Source organism: Amia ocellicauda, chromosome 5, assembly GCF_036373705.1.
Source record: "Amia ocellicauda isolate fAmiCal2 chromosome 5, fAmiCal2.hap1, whole genome shotgun sequence".
In the NCBI taxonomy this organism is placed as follows: Eukaryota; Metazoa; Chordata; class Actinopteri; order Amiiformes; family Amiidae; genus Amia; species Amia ocellicauda.
The window spans coordinates 34,720,744-34,747,515 of NC_089854.1; the positions used below are offsets into that span (position 1 = coordinate 34,720,744).

A 26,772-nucleotide genomic window follows, 5' to 3' on the forward strand; every position below is an offset into this window, starting at 1 on the left:
ATATATATATATATATATATATAACCTTATTGTGATCAAGGTTAATGTGGTCACTTATCACAATATTCATTACTGGTGATTTCACACAGCCCTAGCCCGAACTTTTGTCTCCCTCTATTTTTGCAAAAAGATAGTCTTCAGTACTGGAGGCAACATTTTTTAAATGTCTCAAATCATCTGTAAAACTAGAAAAGGGTAACATTTTGGTTTTCCTTGCCAGCAACTTGTGAGTTGGTAAGCTGTTAACAGCCTTTACAACAGTATAAGGGCTGGTTAGCCATACAGTGGGTCTAGTTATTTCAAGCTTCATTTGTGGTTCATTTATACATATGTAGCTTTCAAATGTTTCATAAAGTTGATTATGCATTGTCCTGTGTACGTCTTAGTGTTAATTGCACTAATTTAGTTAGCAGAATGTCTTAACTGCATTGGAATATGGCACAATTGTACTCAGCCTTTTTTTTTTTTTAAACACAAAGTTATTGAGATATATATTGTTAGAGGTAATTGGGTCCACTTATAGCGATACTGATTTTTGTTGATAGCGCCCAGCCCTAGATCTTGTAATGTATAAATCCATAAATGGGAGTGTTGAAAGGAATTTGGGGGATATTTTAATACTCTGCATACAAATCTGTACAGACTAAGCAGACAACCTCTTTATTAGAGGTAGAATAATAACTATAATAATAATTAATGATGATTAATGTATTTTATCTAAATAAATAAAAAAATCGAAGCTATGCACAGCACTAAATGTACCGGTCCTGTGCTAAAACTCAACATTATTATTAATAATGAAACAGCACTGACTTGGACAGGCATAGGCCTCAGGAACTGGAGCTACCTTGCCTTGGATTAGACTGTTATTAGTTATTAGGACAGACTGTGAGCAAAGAGTCTCTTAGAAAGCATCATCGGCGGCAAAGTATCACCTTGTAAACAGAGAATGATCATTCAGTTCCCCAGCACTTTGTGACCCACACCTTTCCCAAACACAGCAGCTCCGGCTCAGTGAGTCACTGGCAGGACCAGCCTGGGGAGCTCTGGCCTGGGCAGGGCTGGATTTTTATGGTGCCCAAAACAATGATCCCATAGACAGTCTGACCACAAGACTGATTGCAGGCCCCATTTACACCCTGGCAAAGAACGCCAGACTCAGCGCTGTCTTTGTGTGGCTGAACAAAGCACATCTTCAGGGCCTTTCCAAATGAATTCCTACATTACCCCCCCCCCTTCAAAAAGCAAGTCACCCTCCCAAAATATACTAGTTTCTGGAATCCGTGCACATGTCACTGAAGGAACGGGGGACGGGGGATGACAACACATGGCATATAATCAAATGTTTCATTATCCTTTTCCGTAGATGTTTCTTCCCCTTATAATTTGTGTCAGTTGTTAGATGAGAGGACTACAAGTCCCACTGCGAAAGTCTTGAAACCTCTATTATCTTACCCTGTAACAGATTTCTACCCAAACAGCAGACTGTTGCCTTGCTTTTCAAAATACTTTAGACTACTCTATTGGACATTATAAAAACAAAGTGCACTAAGTGGGTTCAATAACATTCTTCCTAGAACCAGTTTGTGTCTCAAAAAGAGCAACTCACGAATCCAACTTCCTATTTCTTCCCTACTTGGTTTCAGCTCAATATTAGTAAAGATTACCTTTTAAGAATGAAAAGAAATGGCTTTGAAAGTTGTTGATTAATTGAAAGGGGAGATGTTTTAGAAGAATGTAAGGCAAAGAACAGCTAAGGAGGGGGTATTGTACTTCACCTGGCAGTACAGCTGTCTGTGTGTGATATCTAGTATGACAGTTTCCTGATAGAAGCCTAAAGCAAACTGCTGTGAATAAATCAAGGGAACGGCCTCCATAACACTACCATGGGAAAATTAAGACCCCATATTACAGGGCAGAATGAGAGACAGGCTGATGAAATTTAAAAAAGACTGAAAAGAAAATGTAAAATTATTATAAATATGCACAAACTATAAACAAGCCAATGAAAATAACTGCAGGTCACTTAAGCAAAAACAAATCTTTAACACCACAGTCACAAATCTGTAAATGTTAGTCCATAATATGAATAACATAACTACAGACAATAAATATGGACATTTAATTAAGAGATAAATCTAGATCATTGATATATGTTGGCTAAACAAAACACAGAATGGTTTCTGAAGACCTGGCTACTGAAGGTACCTTTGAATCTTAGAATTTAAACTTCCAGTAGTTAGGCATGTAACTAGAATTACCTCAGCGCTCAGTGGAACCAGTTAAAAATATAGATATTGTAATAAATTTACTTAAAACAACTTTTATTTGGGTCCATCACATTAAACTTGAGTACAACCAAAATATACTAAATAAACAAATGATCAAATATCAAATGTTGGTTAGAATGAACAGGTGCCAATAACAGTATAACGCCTGTATACAGCGATATTATTGTGTGCATAACTTTAAAAATAATGTTTGTCATGTTCAGATTTATATCATAACATATAGATGACTACAAACAAAAAAAAAAGTATGAGAAATGTCTTCATATACAGGTGTATTATAAAAGCCATAACTGCTAAAAACGGGAATACAAATTGTAAAGGATAAAGAACAAAAGGGGTGATTACAAACTTCTCTTGGAAATTATAGGAAGGGGGGAGATTTGGAACCCATATTTTGGATTAAACCTATTTACAAATGAAAGAGTTTGCTGGGCTCTTCTGACTCATGCAATGACAACAGGTTTGTTTCAGAGGATGGAGAGTCCTGGGTAACCACATTCTCACTGAACATGCACACACAGCAATAAAGGAGTGTGTCACACACTCCCCTGTTGACCTGAAGAAAGGAATGACGCACCGCAAACTGATCACTGCCAATTATGAATAGTGGTGCAGCCTATCCCATAATTCAATAGCAAAGGGGTAAAGGGGAGATAAAACAATTAAAAGGTATGTGTCACAGTTAGGAACAAGTACATGTTTTCAGTACTAAGCTTACATATGCAGAGATTAATACACAGGCTAAATTTTAAATACACCAAATATAACCCGTTAATAAGTAATTCCACTCCTCCAGGGCCAGGATCCTGCATGTTTAATAGGTACCTTCAGTGGTGTAGCTGTAAAATAAGTTGGTATAGTATATAGGCAAAATACAAAGCTGCTAAAATGGCCCAAGGTGCGTGGAGCAAGAGGAGGGAAGATTCGAGTGTTCCAAGAGAAATGTACTTATGAATATCTGGTTTCCACATTCAGTACAATTACAGTGTAGCCTTAAACACGATACAATCATGCTAATGAATACAAGTTACAAGAAATCAGTTATGACCAATATAGGAATAGCAGCTAACTATACTTATTTCTTTTACATTAAAGTATAAACAATGTGGTGGAAGAAAGTTTGAGTCGGGAGTTCTAATCAGAATTCATCACGTGCACGGGAGGAACAGCGCAACACAGAACTCAAAGGATTTTAGGCCAGCATGACACTGTTCCCCAAAAGTTTTGAGGTAGTACAAAGCTTTTATACCCCCTCTGGGACATACTCTCAAGGGGTTTGACATTTTACAAAGTCTCTGATTGCTCATCTGAATACTATGATAGTCATTTCATTGGTATTCTAAACTAAGCCTTCCCATCTCATCAATATTATAATCAATACTCATGAATAATAAATTTACCCCTACATTGCCAATTGCATTAGAAGGTAATTTGCATATAATATGCTACAAGAAAGGAATGCGAGTTACTGATAACCAAGATAGGAGTAACAGCACCCAAGGACAAAGCAGGCAAGGATTTCTATTTTTCCCCCCCCCACAACAACAAGCATTTTGTTTTGCAACTCTACATCTCTATATGCGACTATATTCCCATATAGAGATGCAGAGTATTTTAAAACTCACAGCAGTCTCCCTTAATTTGGGAGCTCCCAGTTAACATTGGACAAGCATTAGTAGTACGTGTTTTTTTTGTTTTTTTTTATAGGATTTAATTTGTATTCATCCTCATTAATTAAATGTATTCATGATCCCATTTAGCATGAATTGTTCTAAAACCTCTGTACTGTACAAAGCGAGGTATAACTGAATAGTGCATTGCTTTAGAAATTATATATATATATATATATATATATATATATATATAACATTTACATTTCTAAAGCAATGCAGGACCAGTAGGGCTTATGTCATAGATTGGGCATACACCCTGTATACTGAAATCACAGTGCAGCACAACAAACATAAGGAAAGCTGTAAGGAAAATTAGGAATTTGCCTTTCAAATTGTTTGGAAGAAATCCTTTTAATAGGTCTCTTTGCTCTTTAAGATAACCACGGTCATCACAGATCAAAGAAGTCTGGTGAGGTATTAAGATTGTAGTAATGGATTTATGAGGACTAAGGAAAGGGTTGTAAAAAATGTCCAAAGAAAGAAAACACTAAAACAGCTTTATAGATAAGGATAGGTTAGTGATGACTGATGAATAACTAAAGATAAGGTGCTTAGATTGCAAAGGAAAAATAAATAAAATATGGATTTTCTAACAGTGATTTGAGCACCTCTGTGGAGAGCTCCACGTGTTGCAGAAACTCTGAACAGACTTAAGCAGAGAACTGATTTTGTATGCTGAGACTTCATTGCAAACAAAATGTGTGGTTGTTTCTAGATGTAGAAGAGCTGTAATAAGGGATCTCTTATAGAAACCTATGGAGAGCTTGCAAGTATTGTATCGATTGTGTTTCAGATAAATTGGAACATTTTGAGCGGTTTTCTCTTTCCAGAGAAATCCTTACAACAGTAACTATACCTTAGTGCAGGGGCTCCCAACCCATTTATTTATAGATAAAGGCCAAATCGCCAACTAGTCCTTGAAACAATCTCTGTTACTGTTGCATTAATTTGTAGAAAGGTAAAAATGCTAAATAAATATAGACTACCATGCACAGACCAAAGAGTTTCTGGGATTGGTATGCTTATTTGTCTCGTCAGGTGAATTTTTTTTTTTTTTGGTTATCCAGATTGCTGATAAATCAACAGAATTTGAAAGCCGTTTTTTTATTACAATAATAATTTGCTTCCATCAATGCGTTTATACAACATAATATACACCGATCAGCCATAACATTATGACCACTGACAGGTGAAGTGAATGACACTGATAATCTCGTTATCATGGCACCTGTCAGTGGGTGGGATATATTAGGCAGCAAGTGGACATTTTGTCCTCAAAGTTGATGTGATAGAAGCAGGAAAAATGGGCAAGCGTAAGGATCTGAGCGACTTTGACAAGGGTCAGAGCATCTCCAAAACTGGAGCTCTTGTGGGGTGTTCCCAGTCTGCAGTGGTCAGTACCTATCAAAAGTGGTCCCAGGAAGGAAAAGCGGTGAACCGGCGACAGGGTCATGGGCGGCCAAGGCTCATTGATGCACGTGGGGAGTGAAGGCTGGCCCGTGTGGTCCGATCCAACAGACGAGCTACTGTAGCTCAAATTGCTGAAAAAGTGAATGCTGGTTCTGATAGAAAGGTGTCAGAACACACAGTGCATCGCAGTTTGTTGTGTATGGGGCTGCATAGCCGCAGACCAGTCAGGGTGCCCATGCTGACCCCTGTCCACTGCCGAAAGCACCTACAATGGGCACGTGAGCATCAGAACTGGACCACGGAGCAATGGAAGAAGGTGGCCTGGTCTGATGGTTCAAGGTGTTGACTTGGCCTCCAAATTCCCCAGATCTCAATCCAATCGAGCATCTGTGGGATGTGCTGGACAAACAAGTCTGATCCATGGAGGCCCCACCTCGCCACTTACAGGACTTAAAGGATCTGCTGCTAACGTCTTGGTGCCAGATACCACAGCACACCTTCAGAGGTCTAGTGGAGTCCATGCCTCGACGGGTCAGGGCTGTTTTGGCGGCAAAAGGGGGACCTACACAATATTAGGCAGGTGGTCATAAGATTGTCTTCCCGATTGTCTTCCCCAATTACACCTTATGAACGGGAATGCTACAGCCCACCTGGCACGGTAAGCTCCACTGCCCCCACAAGCATGCAGATGAGAGCTTCACTTACAATTGAACTCACTTTAACCCCGGGCTCAAACACTCAGTCTTTGGCTCACTGTCAAAATCATAGAAAAATATAAAATCATATGCTGACCAAGGATTTAGACATTACTCACTCCCCTAGCAGATCACAAACAGACATTTTAGATTTTGAAAAAGCAAAGAAACCACACAATTGTAGCATGAATAAGTAGGGCATTGCATTTTTCTTCACTGTTTTGCAATGTGTATTTCCATTGTTCTCCTCCAAGCATCACTGTAGCTACTCAGGGTAAACTAATCTAATAAATAGGAAATTAACATAGACGCTGTGCTTAATTACAACATGGGAAACAAATGATTATATATTTGGTGCAATTTAATTCATTGATGCATTTAAAGAAAAATGTTGGGAAACTTGAAAATCGGACTACAAAAAAATTATAATTGCAAATACACGCAACAATATCCACTTGGTGTTCTCCATGAATGCTTAATTCACCAATAGGTACAGTAATGCTCCCTTCTAAAATTCAAAACTAACAAAAATTCTTAATACAACCTGGATCAAAGCTTTATTCAACCCGTTCCCCACAATAAGTTTGTAATTTGGATCTGAAAATCATATTAAATCGGATGCCAGATTTTCAAATGATATGAACATGACAATACCATGAATTAATAAAAGATGCCGACTGATAGTAAGAACCTTGTCCTATTTTAATGTATATTTTAATGTCCAAAACAATGTCTTTAAACTGAAGCCAACAGTCAGCAATTTTTGTTACTATCTCAAAAAGAAAAGAAAAACATCTCCATGTATTGAGCCAGTCATTTTACAACGTAAACCAGGATAATCGGAGGGTGGGGGTACTGAAAATCCATGGCACAAGATCAGCACGCAAAGAGAATATATTCCATCCTTGTGTATTTTTTTTTTTTTTTTAAATCAAGACGCTTTATGGACTGTATTGATGAGGACTCACCAACCAGTTCATTTGGATCCCTCTTCTCACCTTCCGAGATCTCCTGGAAGAAAGAAAAAAATGGAAAGCAATTAGTCATGACCAGAATTCAGGGAATCCATGGAGCAACAGTAGTAAGACCAGAAACAGAGCACAACATTGCATAGAATACACTGTAATGCAGCAAAATGATGTGCATTTAGGAAAAGACAGCCCCAGCATAAATTTACTTATATGATGTGAACAAATATGAACATATCAGAGTATTAGTTTTCAATCAGTATGTATACAGTACCTCAGTCCAGAATTTGGACTTTTGCTTTGCAAAAAACTCCCCTGATCTCTGGGGCTGAATTGCAAGAACATGCAAATTTAAATTTAAAATATTACTGGTCCAACTACAAATAAAGCTTTTCAGCATTTTAATTTACCTATAGCCTGAAAATATGACGGGAAATGGGTAAGCAGGCTATAGAAATGAATGATGTGGGGAAACTACTCGCTTTGTTGTTGTGTGTGAATGGTGGTACTCCAATGAGAAACTGTTTAACCAGAGATACCAGAGTAAAGACCAACAGGACAAAAAAAAAAAAACATTATGGGCTTATACAGTCTCTTGGAGAGGTCATTTTGTGTAAAAAACTAAAACGAACACCAGACAGACACCGGAACTGCCCCTCAACCCTGAAGGTCAGATACTTGTTCAGTAGAGGTCAATGTAGAGCATGGTTGTGAAACGGCTCCTTCTTGGCATTTCGTACCACAGATGCCCGTCTATTGAGTATACCTCTAGGACTGAAAAGCTGAGCTAGCTAAGGCCCAGTAGGAACAAACTTCAGCACATAAAGGGAGGGAAGACAAATGTAGTTTTTGCCCCGCACTCTACCGATTTAAGTATAGCTCAGATAATTGTCCCGAATCGGAATCCTCTTTTGATATGAGCAGTCAACAAGCCAGCGCAACCTAGATCTGTCAGATCGCCAGAATGAGACTAAAAAACACTACCTTCAAATTCACTGCTGGGCCTCAATCCTGTCCCTTTTTGCAACTCTTTCAGGTAAGCCCCCCAGAAAGACAATTTCTGACTTTCGTAAAGGACAGCCTTTGTCATGGTAATCGCTATAAACTTCCTTCCAAAAGAGGGCATCTTAAAACAATTTATTTTTATTTTGGAAACACAGAATGCTCACATTAAAAGGTACCTCTGCCAAGATCCTGGGCACCACAGGGTAAAGCTTAGAAGAACAGTATGCTCATTCACACAGTCAAATCCATGTCACCTAGCAACCAGCAGACACGTCCAAGTATATTGTTTGGAGGTATAGAAGGAGGAGACGGCAAGTAATGCCAAGTGGGTGAGAGGGGCAGATGTCTTCCTATAATTAAGTAATCCCAATAGCCTTATTTCTTGAAAAGTGACCATCATTTAAAATGTTAGTGCTCTAAAAAACAACTTTAGTTTTCTGATTTAAGTCATTAACGGTTTCTTGAGATTAAGTTTGTTGCACAAAGAACCTCAAAACCTTTAAACGAATATGCTCATTAAAGAAAAAGGTGAAATGCAACTGGAAACAGGGGACAAACAAACCATGGTCCTTTTGCAGCAGGATATTTAATTGCCTCCTTAAGTGATACAGACCATGGTTTAAGAAATAAGAAATAAATAATAGGCCTAACACAGATTACTTTGAACAGAAGGTCAGTAAAATTCTTCTGACATTTATAATCATTGTCTTAAGAATGAGGCAAAATTCACTGAACTGTTTAAGGACGTTTTTTGTTCTTATTAATACAAAAGGCCAGACGAAAATGGGACGTCTTTGGAAAAGATCATCAGTTTGTTACACTGTTTGAGTAATTAATAAATATCTTCATACTAAAGTAATTGTTTTACTGTGTTTGGTGCTGCATTTTCCAGCAATTCAACACCAATATAACAAATGTAAAGATGCAATTCAAGCCAAATATCCACAATATTAAAGGTTTTCATACTAAAGCACCAGAAGGGACACAACTCATTACAATGAGGAGGTAACAAAAGCAATGATTTTAGTGTTTTAGGGTTTAGTGTTCTTTACAGAATCAGCTGGATTAATTTGCATGGTAAAGAGGTGCATGCGGTTTCTAAAGCACAGAAGCAGTTTGAAGGTATACTACAATATTTGCCAGGGTTGTGCAAGGAGGGGCACATACCTGGAATAGCATTGGTTTCTTAAATGTTCTGCAGGAACGTTCTATAAAACCTTGAGCAGAATACCTAACCAATGAAAGCAATAAGAGCATAATGTAGAAATGAGACATTTGCAACCTGCCCCCACCCCAGCTACATTAGAATGTTAGCAACCCTTCTCTTCACACAGAAATACTAAGCATTAACTGAGATGTCATCACACTATTTGAGCATATTTATTAAACTACAGGGCTCAAGACATGAAACAATTTGGGGGGAAAAAAATATTTGTATGCTTTTAAAAGATATATTTAGGCTAATTGGCAGTGGCACCCACTATTTATTGAACGCAGAAATACAAAATCAAAAAACAATTTTGTGCAAAGATTACAAAAAAATTATGCACACACTAAAAGCATGGAAATTAAAACGTGCACAAATGTAAAAAGTACATTGCACACAAATTCCTAATTTTGCAATGTCATAATCTTTGGGAAACTTAAGTTATTTTGGTTTTATTTCAAATAAAAACTGGAGATTCTGGAACCAGAAAAATAGGATATATAATAAATTCAACCTAGAAGCTTTTCTTAACTTACAATGGAGTAAAATGCAACAATAGCAGCCCCCAGGGAACATTGCACTTAAATAAATGATAATAAACAACTACATCTGGTTAATTATTGGATACATAACGACCTTGAAATTACTCTTGGATCAATGAGAAAACCTTTATAATTTACTTTAATAACAAAACATTTGAACAATTAAACCAATACTACAATTTGCTGGTTTACCATAATAATAATAAAAAAAATAAAAAAAGGCATTTAAATACATGCATATGTGGAATTTACAAATTAATTTCGGGAGTGAACAACTCCGATGTTATCACACTCTCTTCCGGTCAAAGAGCATAAATACCCCGTCATCAACGCACACCTCCAGCGCTTCATTCTCTTGCATCCCACCACCTCCCCCGTCAACAACCGCCTGTGCAGCAGTTCCTCGAGTCAGTCCCTGTAAAAGGGGGGGTTTGACGGTCCGGACCGGCTCTGGACTGTCATTCCCATAGCCAGGAGAATAAGCCAAATCAAATAAAATCGCATTCGGCCATCCCCATGCAAATCGGTGTTGTGAAACTACTGAAATATAAATATGCATAAATATACTTTTCTCTTTGGTCATTGTACCCATCAACTCTGCCTGTTTTTTGGTGCCAACTGAAAGCTAAAAGCACTGCTTCCATGAGACTACAGAAAATTTCACACGCATTTTTAGAAAATGTAGGGTCAGATGAAATTAAATCTCTTAACCTCGACCACTTGTCCTTTAATGTTGATTAAATATTGTACATGTTTGACATTAATCATTTCTCACAAGGCAATGATAGGACTGAATGGCCTTTTATGAACATTCAAATTTGACAGTTTGAACTGACTTGGATAAAACATTCATTGCAGCTAACATACAGACGGGTGACAAATTAAAGGAAAAACAGGAATAAATGAGTGGAGGAACATAACGCATGCAGATGCCTCCAAAGACTGCATTATACAATTAAGAAATTAACATCCTATCACGCTCTGTGGTATGCATAAAAATGCTGAGCAGGCCCAGTTGACCTCGATTTTGGATCAAGATGGCAAGAGGAAAGGATCTAAGTGACTTTGAAAGAGGGGTCATTATTGGGACACGAATGGCAGGAGCTTCAGTCAAAGACGCTCAACTGGATAGTGCTCTCGACAAGTGGGTGAGTGCATGTGCAGTGACACCAAGAGATCGGTACAGGCCTGACTGCTTGACCCCTACAGTGAAGGGGTCCGGAGGCTCTGTTATGCTGTGGGGGGCATTTTCTTGGCATGGTTTGGGTCCACTTGTCCCCTCAGAGGGAAGGGTCACTGCAAATCATTACAAAGTTATTCTGAGTGATCACCTTTATCCAATGGTGAAACATTTCTATCCTGATGGGAGTGGTCTCTTCCAGGATTACAATGCCCCCATCCACAGGGCATGAAAACTATTTTTGCACTTTGTTTTGCACCATGGATAAGGGCGTCTGCCAAGAAATATTATTATTATTATTATTATTTAATAATAATAAATGAGGGATCACTGAATGGTTTGATGAGAATGAAAATGATGGAACTCATATGCTATGGCCTTCGCAGTCACCAGCTCTCAACCCAATTGAACACCTGTGGGAGATTCTGGACTGACGTGTTAGACAGCGCTCTCCACCACCATCATCAAAACACCAAATGAGGGAATATCTTTTGGAAGAATGGTGTTCATCCCTCCAGTAGAATCCAGTGACTCGTAGAATCTGTGCCAAGAGCATTGAAGCTGTTCTGGTGGCACGTGGTGGCCCAACACCTTACTGAGACACTTTGCTGTTTTTTCCTTTGTCACCAGTCTGTGTGCACAAACTTACAAATATACGTTCAGCCACTAAAAATCAATCTTCAATAGTTTTATGAGCATATATTTAAGATTTGATCACATTTACACTACACCAGTCTCTGCAGTTGAGCCATATTCCCAGTAATATGAAAAATACAGGAGAGAATTAAAAGCAAAAGTGATATATTGCAGTTATATTCATCAAGGTAGCACAGAAATAAAATCACTGAGACTGCTTGAGGTTCTCCACTGCTGGTTTTAACAAGAAACAGATTCAAAGGAATCTGCTGCAGAGGGGCACTGTGCAGTGCTAAATCCAGTTCAGTGGTTTGAACTCTGAAGATACAGTCTTTGCTGCACATTACTGAGGGATTGTCACTGAAGGCAGTACAAGACTGGGCTTCCAACTCGTGTTTTAGATTTCCAGTACACTTTAAATATCCACATACATTTTAAATCATAAATTACAACATTGCATACAAACTAGTACAACATAGTATGGCAATTTAATAATTCACATTTCAGTGCAATTAAATCTAAGATGAGCAATCTTCCCGTTTCATTATTTCCTCTGTGGATGTTTGGATGGAGAGTCAGGAACCTTAATCTAAATCAGGGGGAGGGCTGGGGAGTGTTTGAATGAATACAGCATGAGTTGTTAAAGGAAATGCTGGATTGGTATAGGACATTAATAAACAGTGGGAGAGCTTGCGAGAGCTCTGCTTAAGTTTGATGCATTTACCATCTTGAGAAGTTCATTGAGAATGACATTGATGGGATTTGTCTCCCTCTAGTGGAACAATACATTAATTTGTCCTTGCTACTGCTGTGTGTTTATTATAGTGAAGGACACATCCTTGTGTGTGTAACACTAATTTCTTCCTCTAAATACAAATCAGAATGGAGATGTCTTTTCTTCTGAGTTTTAAACACAGTACATTATCACAGGCAAGAAAAATGTACAGCTACCTGATATGCCACAAGGGTGACACTAGTGTCACATGTGAACGAAATTCTGTCTGGCTCAAATCCACTAAAACATGATCATGTTAGGTCTATGTAACTTTTTAATTATAGTCTATTATAGATATTATATTACGTAACACTGCCTTGTAGATCTAGATTGAGGATTTAACCATAGACATTGACTAGACTAAAATGAAATGTAGAATATATATATATAAAATATAGAGTATTTGTAATGGTAGTTGTAGATTTTGTGACTGTTAAAATAGAAATGTAAGAATTTGTGGGAGAGAATTATTATTATGCATGATCCAAACAAAGTGTTGCTTCAGTCAAGTAAAATATTCCTTTCAAAGCACATGCTTTGTTATATTGTATGGGCTACAGGTTTTGTATCAAAGTTTTGCTCAGAATGATTAGAACAGATGTAACCCGCATACATGTATTTTTGGCCAGTTTAACAAGAAGTGGATGATTTAAATTTGATGCCTTCTTTCATGGGTTTTGCAAAAAAACTAAAAATTGCAGTTTACTATTTGCAAATACAGACGGTGCAGATGCTTCATCCACATAGATTACTTGAAAATTCCACCATTCTTTCCATTTACTTTGGAGTGTAAACATTCTTAATAAAACTTGTTTGAAAATTGATTGTTTATAATATTTAATTAATTATAACTTTAAAAATATGCATTTATAAATTGTCATTTCATGTGTGTATACATACAGTGAGGGAAAAAAGTATTTGATCCCCTGCTGATTTTGTACGTTTGCCCACTGACAAATAAATGATCAGTCTATAATTTTAATGGTAGGTGTATTTTAACAGTGAGAGACAGAATAACAACAAAAAAATCCAGAAAAACGCATTTCAAAAAAGTTATACATTGATTTGCATGTTAATGAGGGAAATAAGTATTTGATCCCCTATCAATCAGCAAGATTTCTGGCTCCCAGGTGTCTTTTATACAGGTAACGAGCTCAGATTAGGAGCACTCTCTTAAAGGGAGTGCTCCTAATCTCAGCTCGTTACCTGTATAAAAGACACCTGTCCACAGAAGCAATCAATCAATCAGATTCCAAACTCTCCACCATGGCCAAGACCAAAGAGCTGTCCAAGGATGTCAGGGACAAGATTGTAGATCTACACAAGGCTGGAATGGGCTACAAGACCATCGCCAAGCAGCTTGGTGAGAAGGTGACAACAGTTGGTTGTGGTCAGATGAGACCAAAATCGAGCTCTTTGGCATCAACTCAACTCGCCGTGTTTGGAGGAGGAGGAATGCTGCCTATGACCCCAAGAATACTATCCCCACCGTCAAACATGGAGGTGGAAACATGATGCTTTGGGGGTGTTTTTCTGCTAAGGGGACAGGACAACTGCACCACATCAAAGGGACGATGGACAGGGCCATGTACCGTCAAATCTTGGGTGAGAACCTCCTTCCCTCAGCCAGGGCATTGAAAATGGGTCGTGGATGGGTATTCCAGCATGACAATGACCCAAAACACACAGCCAAGGCAACAAAGGAGTGGCTCAAGAAGAAGCACATTAAGGTCCTGGAGTGGCCTAGCCAGTCTCCAGACCTTAATCCCATAGGAAATCTGTGGAGGGAGCTGAAGGTTCGAGTTGCCAAACGTCAGCCTCAAAACCTTAATGACTTGGAGAGGATCTGCAAAGAGGAGTGGGACAAAATCCCTCCTGAGATGTGTGCAAACCTGGTGGCCAACTACGAGAAACGTCTGACCTCTGTGACTGCCAACAAGGGTTTTGCCACCAAGTACTAAGTCGAAGGGGTCAAATACTTATTTCCCTCATTAACATGCAAATCAATTTATAACTTAATTGAAATGCGTTTTTCTGGATTTTGTTGTTGTTATTCTGTCTCTCACTGTTAAAATACACCTACCATTAAAATTATAGACTGATCATTTCTTTGTCAGTGGGCAAACCTACAAAATCAGCAGGGGATCAAATACTTGTTTTCCCTCACTGTAGATATATATATATGTTAGTACTATGATGTATTCCTTTGTGTTGCAATTCCTTTGCAATCAATGCTCATGAACCCCTTAAGATGGTCTCACACCATGGACTACAGGTTCAGAATCACTGGTCTAGATGTACACTAAGCCTGTGTGGAAGTAATCATGCAATTATCATTGCAGATTGACATTAGTTAACATTAGCTTACTTAGCTAAATCTCACCTTTTAGGACACAGGGCTGTGAAAAAGGATGATGCATAATGTTCATTAATCATTTTAATTCCTATGTCTTGATATAAACAAATGCCAAAATGTTTAAGATTTAAATTATGTTCACATTCAAACATGGATGACTAAATGCAATAATCAAATACATTTCTAGAGTGCAAGGTCCCATCAATAACAAATGGGAGGGGTTCTGATAAATAAACATGGTTTTAAATGCCCATGCAACAGATGTTGGAAATATTCAGTTTGCAAACCCCAATCTTTGAATCTGAGACAGGAAACAGTTTGTAGATCTCAGCTGCAGATTGACTGAAAGATATGTTATTTTTGGTACAAGTGTATTCTCAAGCTAGGGTTGTTCATACTGAAGGGTTGGATCTAATTTCCACAAAACATACAAAGTCTCAGATATACTCAGCCTTGTAAAGCATCTCCAGTAACAATAAAACCCTTTACCGCTCTGAGCAGTCTTGCTCTGCCACCTTCCTGGTATTGTTGGCAGTTTGAAGCTAACCTTCCCTGACCACTGCAGGATCTATGGGAGGAAGCTATAAAATCTTGTTGGTGAATACTAAGATATCCTTAAAACTATTTTATTTAAACCTTTATTTGTGCCAGGGGCTCTTAAAAAATAATACAAGAACAACTTCTTTTCTTAAGACAGCCTTTCCAAATGAACAAAAACTATCAGACTCAAAATGACTTCTCATAACTGAGAGACACTATTTTCTATCAACATAGACTTTGGGCCGGATTAAATCAAAACTTTGACCCACCCACTAATAGCAAACTACAAACCTGTACATCACAGCGGTTACATTTATGGTTAGAAGAAAGTGTCATCTTACTAAAAATGAAGCCGCAACTGAGTACAGTTCTGTAGTTTTCTATTAGTGGATGGATCAAAGTTTTGATTTAATCTGTCTCTTTGGGTTATTTCTCGAACACTTCCTAAAAAGTAATTTGGTATAAGGATTTAACAGAGCGTTAAAGAGACACATTGTGGAAATCAGAGAGAAATTCTCAAGTTCTGGCAGAGAATTCAATAAACCTACTAAATCCCTACCTTCATCAGGCAGTGTTGAAAGGTCAATACACTGGATTGGTACCAATCAGAATTACTGAGGAGCTGCTCTTCAACATAGCAATTATATGTTATTGTTATAACAATGCAGCAACCAGTGACATACCCAACAGCTTATGCAGCCATCAAGTTCTAGTGATCAATAATCCATGACACGAAAATGCAATATCACACAACTGCAGGCCAGCCTAGTGGGTCCTGTGGCACCCACACTTTAAAGCTGGGCATCTTATATTGCAAGGTCTCCTTTGCACTGAACTTGACCACACTAATTCCTATAGGTATGAATTTGGGAGTGACCTTCTCTCCTCTACCCCCAGCACATCCCCCCACTCTGACACACAGTATGCTTCTACTTGACCAATATATACAAAATGTCCAGAACTCACACTACTTTACAAAACAACTCATCCAGGCCACGGTACCTTCCTGCCTAGACTACCATAATTCCCTCCTAGCTGGCCTCCCTGCATCTACCAGCAATCAGCGCCAGATCATTCAGATCTCTTTCCTCTTGGCCCTGAATTGGTTGCACTAATTCACTGATTACGTGTCTCCACTGGCTCCCCATCTCAGCTACCATCCACTTAAAGACTCTGGATCTTGCCACGTAATGCCTTGATCAGACTGAGCCCAGCTACCTCCAGTCTCAAATCACTTCTTCCATCCCCTCAACATCACTCCTGCCTCAGCCTGGACATTTTCCACTCATGCCCACTCTAAGTGGTGGCATGACCTACCCAACGCAGTGAGGACCACCCAGACCCTGATACCCTCTAGTGTCGGCTAAAGACTGGTAACTGCACCTCACCTTAAAGCTGCTGTTATTTATTCTGATAATTTTAATTGTCTGATTGTAATTGGTTCTCTGCTGCACTGAGCCAACTACACATAGTACTTTTGTATATGTAATGTTAATGTATTTTGTGTTACAACTCATTTGTCCATGTAAAGGGCATCTGACAAGAAATAAATATCATTAAAATAGTCAATAGGTTTTCTGAGTAAAATTGTATTGCTAGTTAAATTATTGTAGGCTACTCTAAACATCCGTTTGTGTTAGATTAGTATCAAGATTTTATAGGTTTTTTGTTGCGATGTGTAAAACTCACTGGTGACTACCCATATAAATGTTATTTAATATCCATAGGAATATTTTCATATTAAGTAAATATTAAGTACATTTTGTACCATAACTCATTTAAAAATAACCAGATTATCTGAATATCCAGCACCCATCAAGTACCATTAGTATTGCAAAATTTACACTGTATTCTACCAGCATTGTAATTTGGTAAAACTTGTACGTTTGAAACATAAATGCTGCAACTGCGCCATCTAGTGGAATTACCTATAAGAGAGAACATACAGCTAACCTCCAGAAGTTTGCATATCCCACCAAGAACACACATTACACACTTTCTCCATTAGTGCCGGCACATTTCATAAGGTGATTCAGCACTTGAGATACATGAAGACAGTTTCAGGCTGCATTCAAGGATAAATGTTATGCTGAAATACACTTGAGACACTTCAAATGCATTTAGAATCCACAATTTACAATAATCAGGGGTTAGGCTATATCATTTCAGGGCTGCTGGATCAGCGATTTTAATAATATGACTTATACAGGGATGCTACAATAAATACTCGTGGAGGAGTACGGGTTATTCTATGATTGGGAACAAATTACAAAATATGCACAAAATGCATTAACAAGCGCAATTCACTTTGCCCCTCAATTTTAGGGATGCACCAAAATTAAAATTCTTGGCCAAAGGCCGAATACTGAACATGGTTTTTTCGCATTTTTTTCCAATTATTTTGCAATTTTTTTCACCATTGCATAAATTAAATAGTCTAAATGTGTGTTTTACTATTTTGTCTTGCTTTTCAAAGAACATTCCAGCAGATATTACACCAACAAAGCACAAAATAATTTAAAATAAATAAATTCGTAAAGTAAAAATATTTTTATTTGGCCATCTTTGAGCCCCTCTTCTTGAATAGCCTATATTAGGCCTATGACTGACTGCTGAAAGAATGTAACATACTCTGTACGCCTACAACAAAAAAAGTGCATTAAAAGTGCATTGAAAAGAGTTCAAAAAGTGGATGAACCCACAACAAATGAATAATCCTAGACATAAGCCTACTTAGCCTACTTCTTCAGGAAATATGGGCAGTTCTTCTTTATGAAAAGTAAGACAAGTACCTAGGATCGGAATTGGAATAAAATTAACTTTCGGCCACTAGCCACTGTGTCTGGTAGAAGGAAAAAAAAAAAAAAAAAAAAAAAAAAAAAAAAAAACTTACCAGCCACTTGGTATTTTTACCAGCCAAAGGCAAAAACCACCAAAAATGCATGAGGGTGCATAAATGTGTGGTGAACATGTTAAAACGTGGCAATTATTCAGGTAATTAATCAAATCACTATAACAAAAGCTAATTGCATACCTGTATAGACTAGACAGGTGTGTATGAGGGAAAAGGATCTAGATAGAAAAAACATGCTCCCACACAGTTTCTACTTGCAAGTGTTATAAGGTCTTTGACCAAAACACTGCATTTTGTTGAATTATAACACTTGCTAGTAGAGGCGGGAGAATCGTTTTCAAATTAATCAATCACATATGAAATAACATGGCAGCTAATGGGGATCTGTATAAACACACTAACACATGAGAAGGGGTGTTATATGGTGACATTATTGCTCTTCATACTCCTCTTCCTCTTCAGTGCTACTCCCTTCTGTGGGTTTCTGCACGTCATTAAAAGGATTTAATTGGATTGGCTAGATATTCAGAGTGTCACGGTCTGTGGTTGGGTAAAAACTATAGAATCTCTAGGAATGATGACAGACAGTGACATGCTTTCCATTGGTCAATACCGCACACCAGCAAAGACACGATGTGAACAAACTGCACATTTCTCTTCAGCAGAGTCTCCGCTACGCAGCAAAACATGCACGTCTCGATCGCAAATCATTGCATATTGAAATGACTTAATAACAGCAGACCTGTCAACTCTCACGCATGTCATGTCAGACTCTTGTATTATTGTTTCCCAACATTATCACGACCTTTTATTGTTACAATTTCAAATTAACTACAAAGGTTGTGCCTATTTGTTTTATAAAGGAACATTTTGCAATTACAGCTGTAATTGACCGAACAATGTTTTTCTTTTTCTTTTTTTTTTTTCCCATTCAATTGCCAGTTTAGCAATGTGAGCTGCAACGAAAATGCCTTAACATTACCGTCCTTGCGGCAATGTTTTCTGGACACAACAGCGAAATACAAAATGTATAAGACCTATCTATCTAGCTAATTTATACAATCTACTTGACTAAACGCAGCCCTGTGTTTAAACGATTGATCCAATATACTCTCCTTTTTTTTCTACATATGGAACTGGCAGGGTTTTTTTTCTATTCACACCACAACCATTTTGGTCCAACTGTAAATGAACTCCGCTCACCACTACAATCCTAAAACCTTCACATAGGAGGCAACACACATCCTTTAATTATAATTTCAAACCTAAAGTGCAAACAGCAGAGGGAAGAAATCCAGAGAAGGTAATTCTCCCACAGCACTCATAGATCCATTGACAGACAAAGGGTCACTGTTGTGTGGCAAGTTGTGGTGCCTGGCCAATTAATGGAGAACGCACAGTCATCTAGTGACATGACATGAATTCAAAACCCAGAGATCAGTACTATGATGTCCAACCTCTGCTCAGCATCTATTAAAACAGCCTCCCCTGCCCCAATGAGCTCCTTGAGTAAGGGGTTAAAATACCTTAACATCATCTACGTCATGGCCGTCAAGGTCAGAATCGTCCTCTTCCTATAAAGACAAGAATGCAAAGGGTTAACAGCTGAGTGGGCATACACAGTAAGGAATCAGTGGGGGGGAGGCACCACCAACCAAAACAACAACAATATGGCTTTGGCATCCTAAATCGTGCAACATAATTGATGGATATAGTAAATTCTTTACACTAAATTAAATCGACTTAAGAGATGGAGTTCTTTTCAATCCTGTGAAAGATATGATGGGCAACATTAGACAAAATGTGTCATTTAACAGATCTTTGATTTCCCACCAAATGAAGAAAAGCAAAAAGATTCTTATGGTTAGATTACAGTCATAAAAGTGCAGATAATCTGATAGCTAGGACTGAACTGCACGTTCCCTGTTTGAACATCTAAGACCTTACCTGCAAAACACCTTAGTGTTATTTTGTTTGAAATTCTGCCACCCTGACCAAACCATTTGGAGATTGTTTTTAATAAAGCTGACCTGGATGACTCAACATAAAAAAAATGAGGGCTTAGGTTAGGATCATGAATGATACATTTAATTTGTAACTTTTGTGAAACCTATTCACACACCACATGAATCCTGGCATTTTGAGATTGACAAAAAAAAAAAAAAAAAAAAAGTCCTGTGGTTTCCAAATGTACCCTCCAGAAAGAAGCCATTACAATTTGTAAACAACCAAAGTGTGCAGCAAAACGTATGTAGTTACCCACTTTGCTGTTCTACTTTAACCTATACATCTTAGAACCATACAAAAATACTAGTATAGGAAGCTTAGTATAGTCTTGAGATTGAGCATTATTATTACCCAAAAAAAAAAAAAAAAAAAAAACTAAAAGCTTTTATACACTCACCTAAAGGATTATTAGGAACACCATACTAATACTGTGTTTGACCCCCTTTCGCCTTCAGAACTGCCTTAATTCTACGTGGCATTGATTCAACAAGGTGCTGAAAGCATTCTTTAGAAATGTTGGCCCATATTGATAGGATAGCATCTTGCAGTTGATGGAGATTTGTGGGATGCACATCCAGGGCACGAAGCTCCCGTTCCACCACATCCCAAAGATGCTCTATTGGGTTGAGATCTGGTGACTGTGGGGGCCAGTTTAGTACAGTGAACTCATTGTCATGTTCAAGAAACCAATTTGAAATGATTCGACCTTTGTGACATGGTGCATTATCCTGCTGGAAGTAGCCATCAGAGGATGGGTACATGGTGGTCATAAAGGGATGGACATGGTCAGAAACAATGCTCAGGTAGGCCGTGGCATTTAAACGATGCCCAATTGGCACTAAGGGGCCTAAAGTGTGCCAAGAAAACATCCCCCACACCATTACACCACCAACACCAGCCTGCACAGTGGTAACAAGGCATGATGGATCCATGTTCTCATTCTGTTTACGCCAAATTCTGACTCTACCATCTGAATGTCTCAACAGAAATCGAGACTCATCAGACCAGGCAACATTTTTCCAGTCTTCAACTGTCCAATTTTGGTGAGCTTGTGCAAATTGTAGCCTCTTTTTCCTATTTGTAGTGGAGATGAGTGGTACCCGGTGGGGTCTTCTGCTGTTGTAGCCCATCCGCCTCAAGGTTGTACGTGTTGTGGCTTCACAAATGCTTTGCTGCATACCTCGGTTGTAACAAGTGGTTATTTCAGTCAAAGTTGCTCTTCTATCAGCTTGAATCAGTCGGCCCATTCTCCTCTGACCTCTAGCATCAACAAGGCATTTTCGCCCACAGGACTGCCGCATACTGGATGTTTTTCCCTTTTCACACCATTCTTTGTAAACCCTAGAAATGGTTGTGCGTGAAAATCCCAGTAACTGAGCAGATTGTGAAATACTCAGACCGGCCCGTCTGGCACCAACAACCACGCCACGCTCAAAATTGCTTAAATCACCTTTCTTTCCCATTCAGACATTCAGTTTGGAGTTCAGGAGATTGTCTTGACCAGGACCACACCCCTAAATGCATTGAAGCAACTGCCATGTGATTGGTTGGTTAGATAATTGCATTAATGAGAAATTGAACAGGTGTTCCTAATAATCCTTTAGGTGAGTGTATATAAATCCTTCTGCCTTAAGATGTCTGGATTCATGTGAGGTGTACAGGTTCATTTTCCAATCTGTTGGCATCCAATTAGGCAGTTCAGATGAAACAATCTGAGCACACAAACTAACCAATAATTTTGATTATTGAAAATGTTAAGCTTACCACTTATTTTATCAATACACAGTCATCTATTGTGTTATCCCCTATTAAGCTTGGAGTTTTAAATGTTTAGTTTTATTACTCAGCCTTACTGTTGGTTTGAAAACAGATGTTCATACGTTAACTGAAACCTGGCTGAGATTAGAGGACCCCATCAGGACCCTCAGTCACACCTCCCAGAGTAGTTATCACACACCTTAGCACTTAGTAGGAGCTTGCGTAATATTTCAGTAAATACCTGTTTTAGCATTAAACCTACAAACACATTCTTGTTTTTCTCATTTTGCCCCCACAGGTTATAAGCATTTAGACTACAGGACCCACAAATATTCAATAGTCTTAAATGAGAAACACTCCTGTCTCTGCAAGCCCTCCCCCCTCAATTAACCATTGAGAATTAACAATTTCTAAAATAAAACCACTACACAACGTTACAAAAAATAAATAGTAACTACGGTCAATTATCCCATTCAACATGTATTGTTGTGCATTATTTTAAGGCTGCTATAGTTTAGAGACAAACATCCCCAAGAACTACAGGCCTATTTCAAACTTTCTGTCTAGGATCTTGAAGAAAGCAGCAGTCAGCTACATTCTGTTTTAACCACATTTAATATAACGAAAAGGTCATTTAGTAGGTAGATGATTATACAACAAGTATTCTGAATAAATATAATCTAGATCAATATATTTATTTCTATAGAAAATTAAGTCGACAGAAAGACCAACAAACAGACTGAACATTATAGACCTTCAAGTTGTATGGCTCTCAGCAACAGCACAGCAAATGCATGTACTCCATTCAAAGTGGACACAACAGACAACTGAACGCTCACAAATATAGCACAATTCGCACATTGTTTCCATCCAATGCAACCTGTTTTGTTTTTCTAATGGTCTTTGTTAGTCTTTATTTCAAGTATGGATAACAGAGGGAACATTTTTGTATCCAGACTAATGTCTCCAATTTAGTTCATTTCCATGTGAAATGTATATGGTAGTAGGCATATTGCAAAATAGACAGTACATGGTACCACAGATATCAGAATGTAGAGCTTATCTCTGTATTTTGTAATCATGTTTTTTTTTTGCAGAGGATTTTAAATAAATGTTAAGCATGAAATGGACACATAAGTTCAAACATAACAGTAATGAAAAGCACTTCTCTCAAAGTGAAAGCAAGCAATTTTGCAGGCAGTGTGCAGTAAATATTTCAAACTTTGAAATCAAACCTGGTGCCCAGGAGCTGTGAAGCAGCAGCGCTAACCACTGCTCCACACTGTGCTGCCCACAATCCTGGACAGATTTGGCCTTTATTATTTTTATTTTAAGAACAGGCTTATTATGTAATCTGTTCTGTATTATACTATTGATACTATCCAATAAACATTTAAACCCTACTACCATATTAATTTGAAATATTTTTGTGCTAAACATTTAAGTACTTGGACTGAGTTTCCTTAAAGGGGTACAGACATTGCCAAAAGTCTGCAAAGCTCAGTAGCAGTGCTGAGTTTGGCAGATTGTATATTTAAGATATTGACAATAACTAATTTCTCCCATGGTAATATGTCGACACTAAAGCAACCACTGACCCGACTTGATGCTGTAAAGACAATTCCTATGCTCTTCTAGATTTTTGTTGTTTTCTATGATGAGATATGAAACATCACATCCTAATACACCAAAAAGGGCATTCCTTTGGCGTATAGACAGCAGCCGTGGTTTTGGTGAATTGCAAGTGTTAAAATTGACTAATATGATAGAACTGAACAGCAAAATCACAGATGCTTTACTCACACACTCCTACCAACACATATGGACACAAACCAATTATTTTGGAAACTTTAATAGCTGTCCCTTGAACCTACGCACATTGAGGGCTACCCACATGCTTCAGATAGGAAATTGTCAGATAATTATACAAGCCAGGTTTAAACTTCCTTTTTAACTGAAAGATGTATTAGGTCTGATCACTAGCTGATACTAAATAACACCAATGCCTACCACTATGGGAATAACTGCCTAAACCTGCAATCACATAGCTGGGAACAAAGATGGATTTAATTTACAGTAAGGGCCCTGTGTTTAATGCAACAAGCTTTCTAAGGCTGCACTTCATTCCTCCCCAGTGGCCTTGTGGCCTGCTAATGAAACCACTTATGGATTATTAATCTGATGATCCCTTTCATCAACTCAGTCTTTTTATGCTAAGGCAAAGATGTTGAATTATAACTGAGAAGTTAAAAAAATAAATACAGGGCCCCTCCTTATAGCATATATTCTGAACTCCAGTCCTGTAGCAGATTTAGCATTTATATTTACAGCCCATTGACTTTTTTTTTTTTTTTTTTTTTTAAAGTTACAAACAAGTGAATGTCTAGCTGGATAGTGGCATATTGCAAAGAATCTAATTTAGACAGTTCAGGAAGGATCTCAAGGAATCTAATTTTCATGAGAACATTTATTTTAAAATGTCCTTCATTATACACTAAGGAAAATCCTCAGCAGGACTGACCGAATTCCTGGAGCTGTCGCCACTGTCCTCGTCCCCGGAGCCTCTTTCATCCCCCTCTTCCACACGGCTGATATCGTCTTCTCCATAACTTGCAGACACCAGCCCGCCATGACCCTCTGGAAAACACACACACACTAGATCTCAGCAATGATCATAGCAGCAGCCTCTTAATAAATATAGCATATTTGAACCAACTTTGCTAAATTATGATGTTTCTCTGTTTCCTTGTTTTTCATGCGTCTGACTTGCGCAAGCTTTTTCCTCTCTCATCCTACACTTCCTCCATTAGATGGCCATGGGCATTATTACTGTAATTGTCTTACCACCTTTCCATTACACCTCTACAACATTCCAGCTGTCTATCTTTATTTTCTTAATTGTAATGTATAGTTAAGTGTATAATCATGTTGTTACTCTCTAAATGTTGTGTATTTGTTGAACATTGTATGTTAGCATTAGTTAAATGTAGATAAAGAAACTGTTGAATAAAGATGACAGATAGTGCATAAGGACAAGACAATATACAATTGTTCTCAGCCAACATTAAATAAATTATTGAAGTTCTTGAACATGACAAAAATTGTCTAAAAAATACCGAATTATTAAGTTTTGTTTGTAGCAACTAATTCCTGGATATTTTATTAATTTTATGAGTGGTAACACCGAGGCACCTGTTGCTGTGTCCTCGTTCCTGAAATCTTGTTTTCATGTCGGAAATATTGTGCTCAAAATCAGTATCCCGTTTGCAAATGTGTTTGATTCTACAGAACTGGATGTAGGGTAAACTTTTTAAGAGGAAGTGGGTGGCGACTACTTTAAACAATGGGGTTACGATCAGTGGGTTTTGTATACATCTATGGATTAAAAAGGGAGATTGTTATTCAAATTTGTATACAAAACCCACTGATCGCAATACCTTGTTAAAAGCAGAACGTAGCCACCCACTTCCTCTTAAAAACAGTTTAACCTACAGTCAATTCTATGCAGCTTTTCTTTCTTTGAGATTTATCACTTGGCTGGCACCTCTGCTATTTTTGGGTGTGTCCTCCTCTAGATGTTCAGTATTACTTAAATCACATACGACTGGATGAAGACATGTTCAAATTAAGTTGCTACAATATTAAACATGGCTGTTGTGGGCAAATAAAAAGTGTCAAACTCCATTCACACTAGACGCGTCATGGAAAATGTTTGCATTTCTGATTTTTTTTTGTTATGAAAGCAACCTGACAGCACCAAACGCATTCAAGAAACATATCCACGCTAAAGTAAAGATAGTAGTTATGCAGTCAAGAAAAAAATATAAATCTCCATACAGGGTGCAGATATGCTCATGATTATCACTGAACACCGATAGAAACCCATATATGCTTTATCTTCCACCCAAGTCAAATGCAAAAATCAACTATGACCATCACTGGGGTGCAGACATAAACAAGCATGGTTATTATGGAACACAAAGAAAGGTCACAGCAAAATAAATAAGTAAATAAATAAACTCTTAACCTCTTTATAAGGCCCACTACAAAATTTGAACCTTTGCTCAAATTTAGTCAAAATTTAATATCTCTAATTGAATACACTGTATTTTTATATCTATAGTGATGCATGTGCTTTGTCCACCAATTGCTATATTTGTTATTCAGATCAAATATGTTTTCCCCATTGTCACAGCGTTGTATGTTAGCTGGGTAGTAAAACACTTGTGGATGCACTATCATTCTGAAGTAGAACAGTCTGATATAAAGATTGGACGTTATTTTCTATTCACCTTCATTAACAAAAAATATATAATTACAGATTAAAATACCTGTTTCCAAAACCATCTCAATTTTGTTTGAAAGCTATTTTACATACAATTAAAATAAACAAACGTCCACGTGATCACTACATTAATTTTGAAATAGTCATACTTTCATTTCCAAACGTATACCCGTGTTTGGTTAGACTCGTTTTCTGTATGTATCATAAGATTAGATATAGCAAAACGACAAGTTGTCTTTATGATGAATCTGATTGGGAAGTGTTAGGGGCAGAAAATGTCAAGTCCACAGTAAGGTGCCTTTACAACGACCGACTATAATGACTCAGACTGCTTCCCCCAACTCGGAAGCCTAACTTTCCCAGCACCAACTCGCCCCAATGTATGTCTTACCGGTGTCCACTGTCTCTGCGTCGGATTCCTGTTCAGAATCATCCCCATAGGCCGCCAGCGAAGACAAAAGCGCACTTCTCTTTCCGCTCGCCATTTCTCTCCCAGGTCGCCCGTTTACTTCATCACACTGCGACTCTGGTCCGCCTTAAAACTAAGGCGCCTCATTGGCTGAATCATGAATATCTCATAAAACTGCGAC

At 38.0% G+C, this 26,772-nt stretch overlaps 1 protein-coding gene across 1 annotated transcript in view; it reads right to left on the minus strand.

Annotated features, from left to right (window-relative positions):
• sap30bp (SAP30 binding protein) overlaps positions 1 to 26,717 on the minus strand; it is a 48,914-nt gene extending 22,197 nt beyond the window's left edge. The window contains exons 1-4 of the mRNA XM_066704907.1: positions 26,574 to 26,717; positions 24,419 to 24,534; positions 19,659 to 19,706; positions 7,038 to 7,080 (exon numbers count right to left, since the gene is read on the minus strand). Coding sequence (XP_066561004.1) covers positions 7,038 to 7,080; positions 19,659 to 19,706; positions 24,419 to 24,534; positions 26,574 to 26,667 — 301 coding nt within the window. The 5' untranslated portion in view covers positions 26,668 to 26,717. The remainder of the gene's footprint in view (positions 1 to 7,037; positions 7,081 to 19,658; positions 19,707 to 24,418; positions 24,535 to 26,573) is intronic.
• Between the last annotated feature and the right edge of the window lie 55 nt (positions 26,718 to 26,772).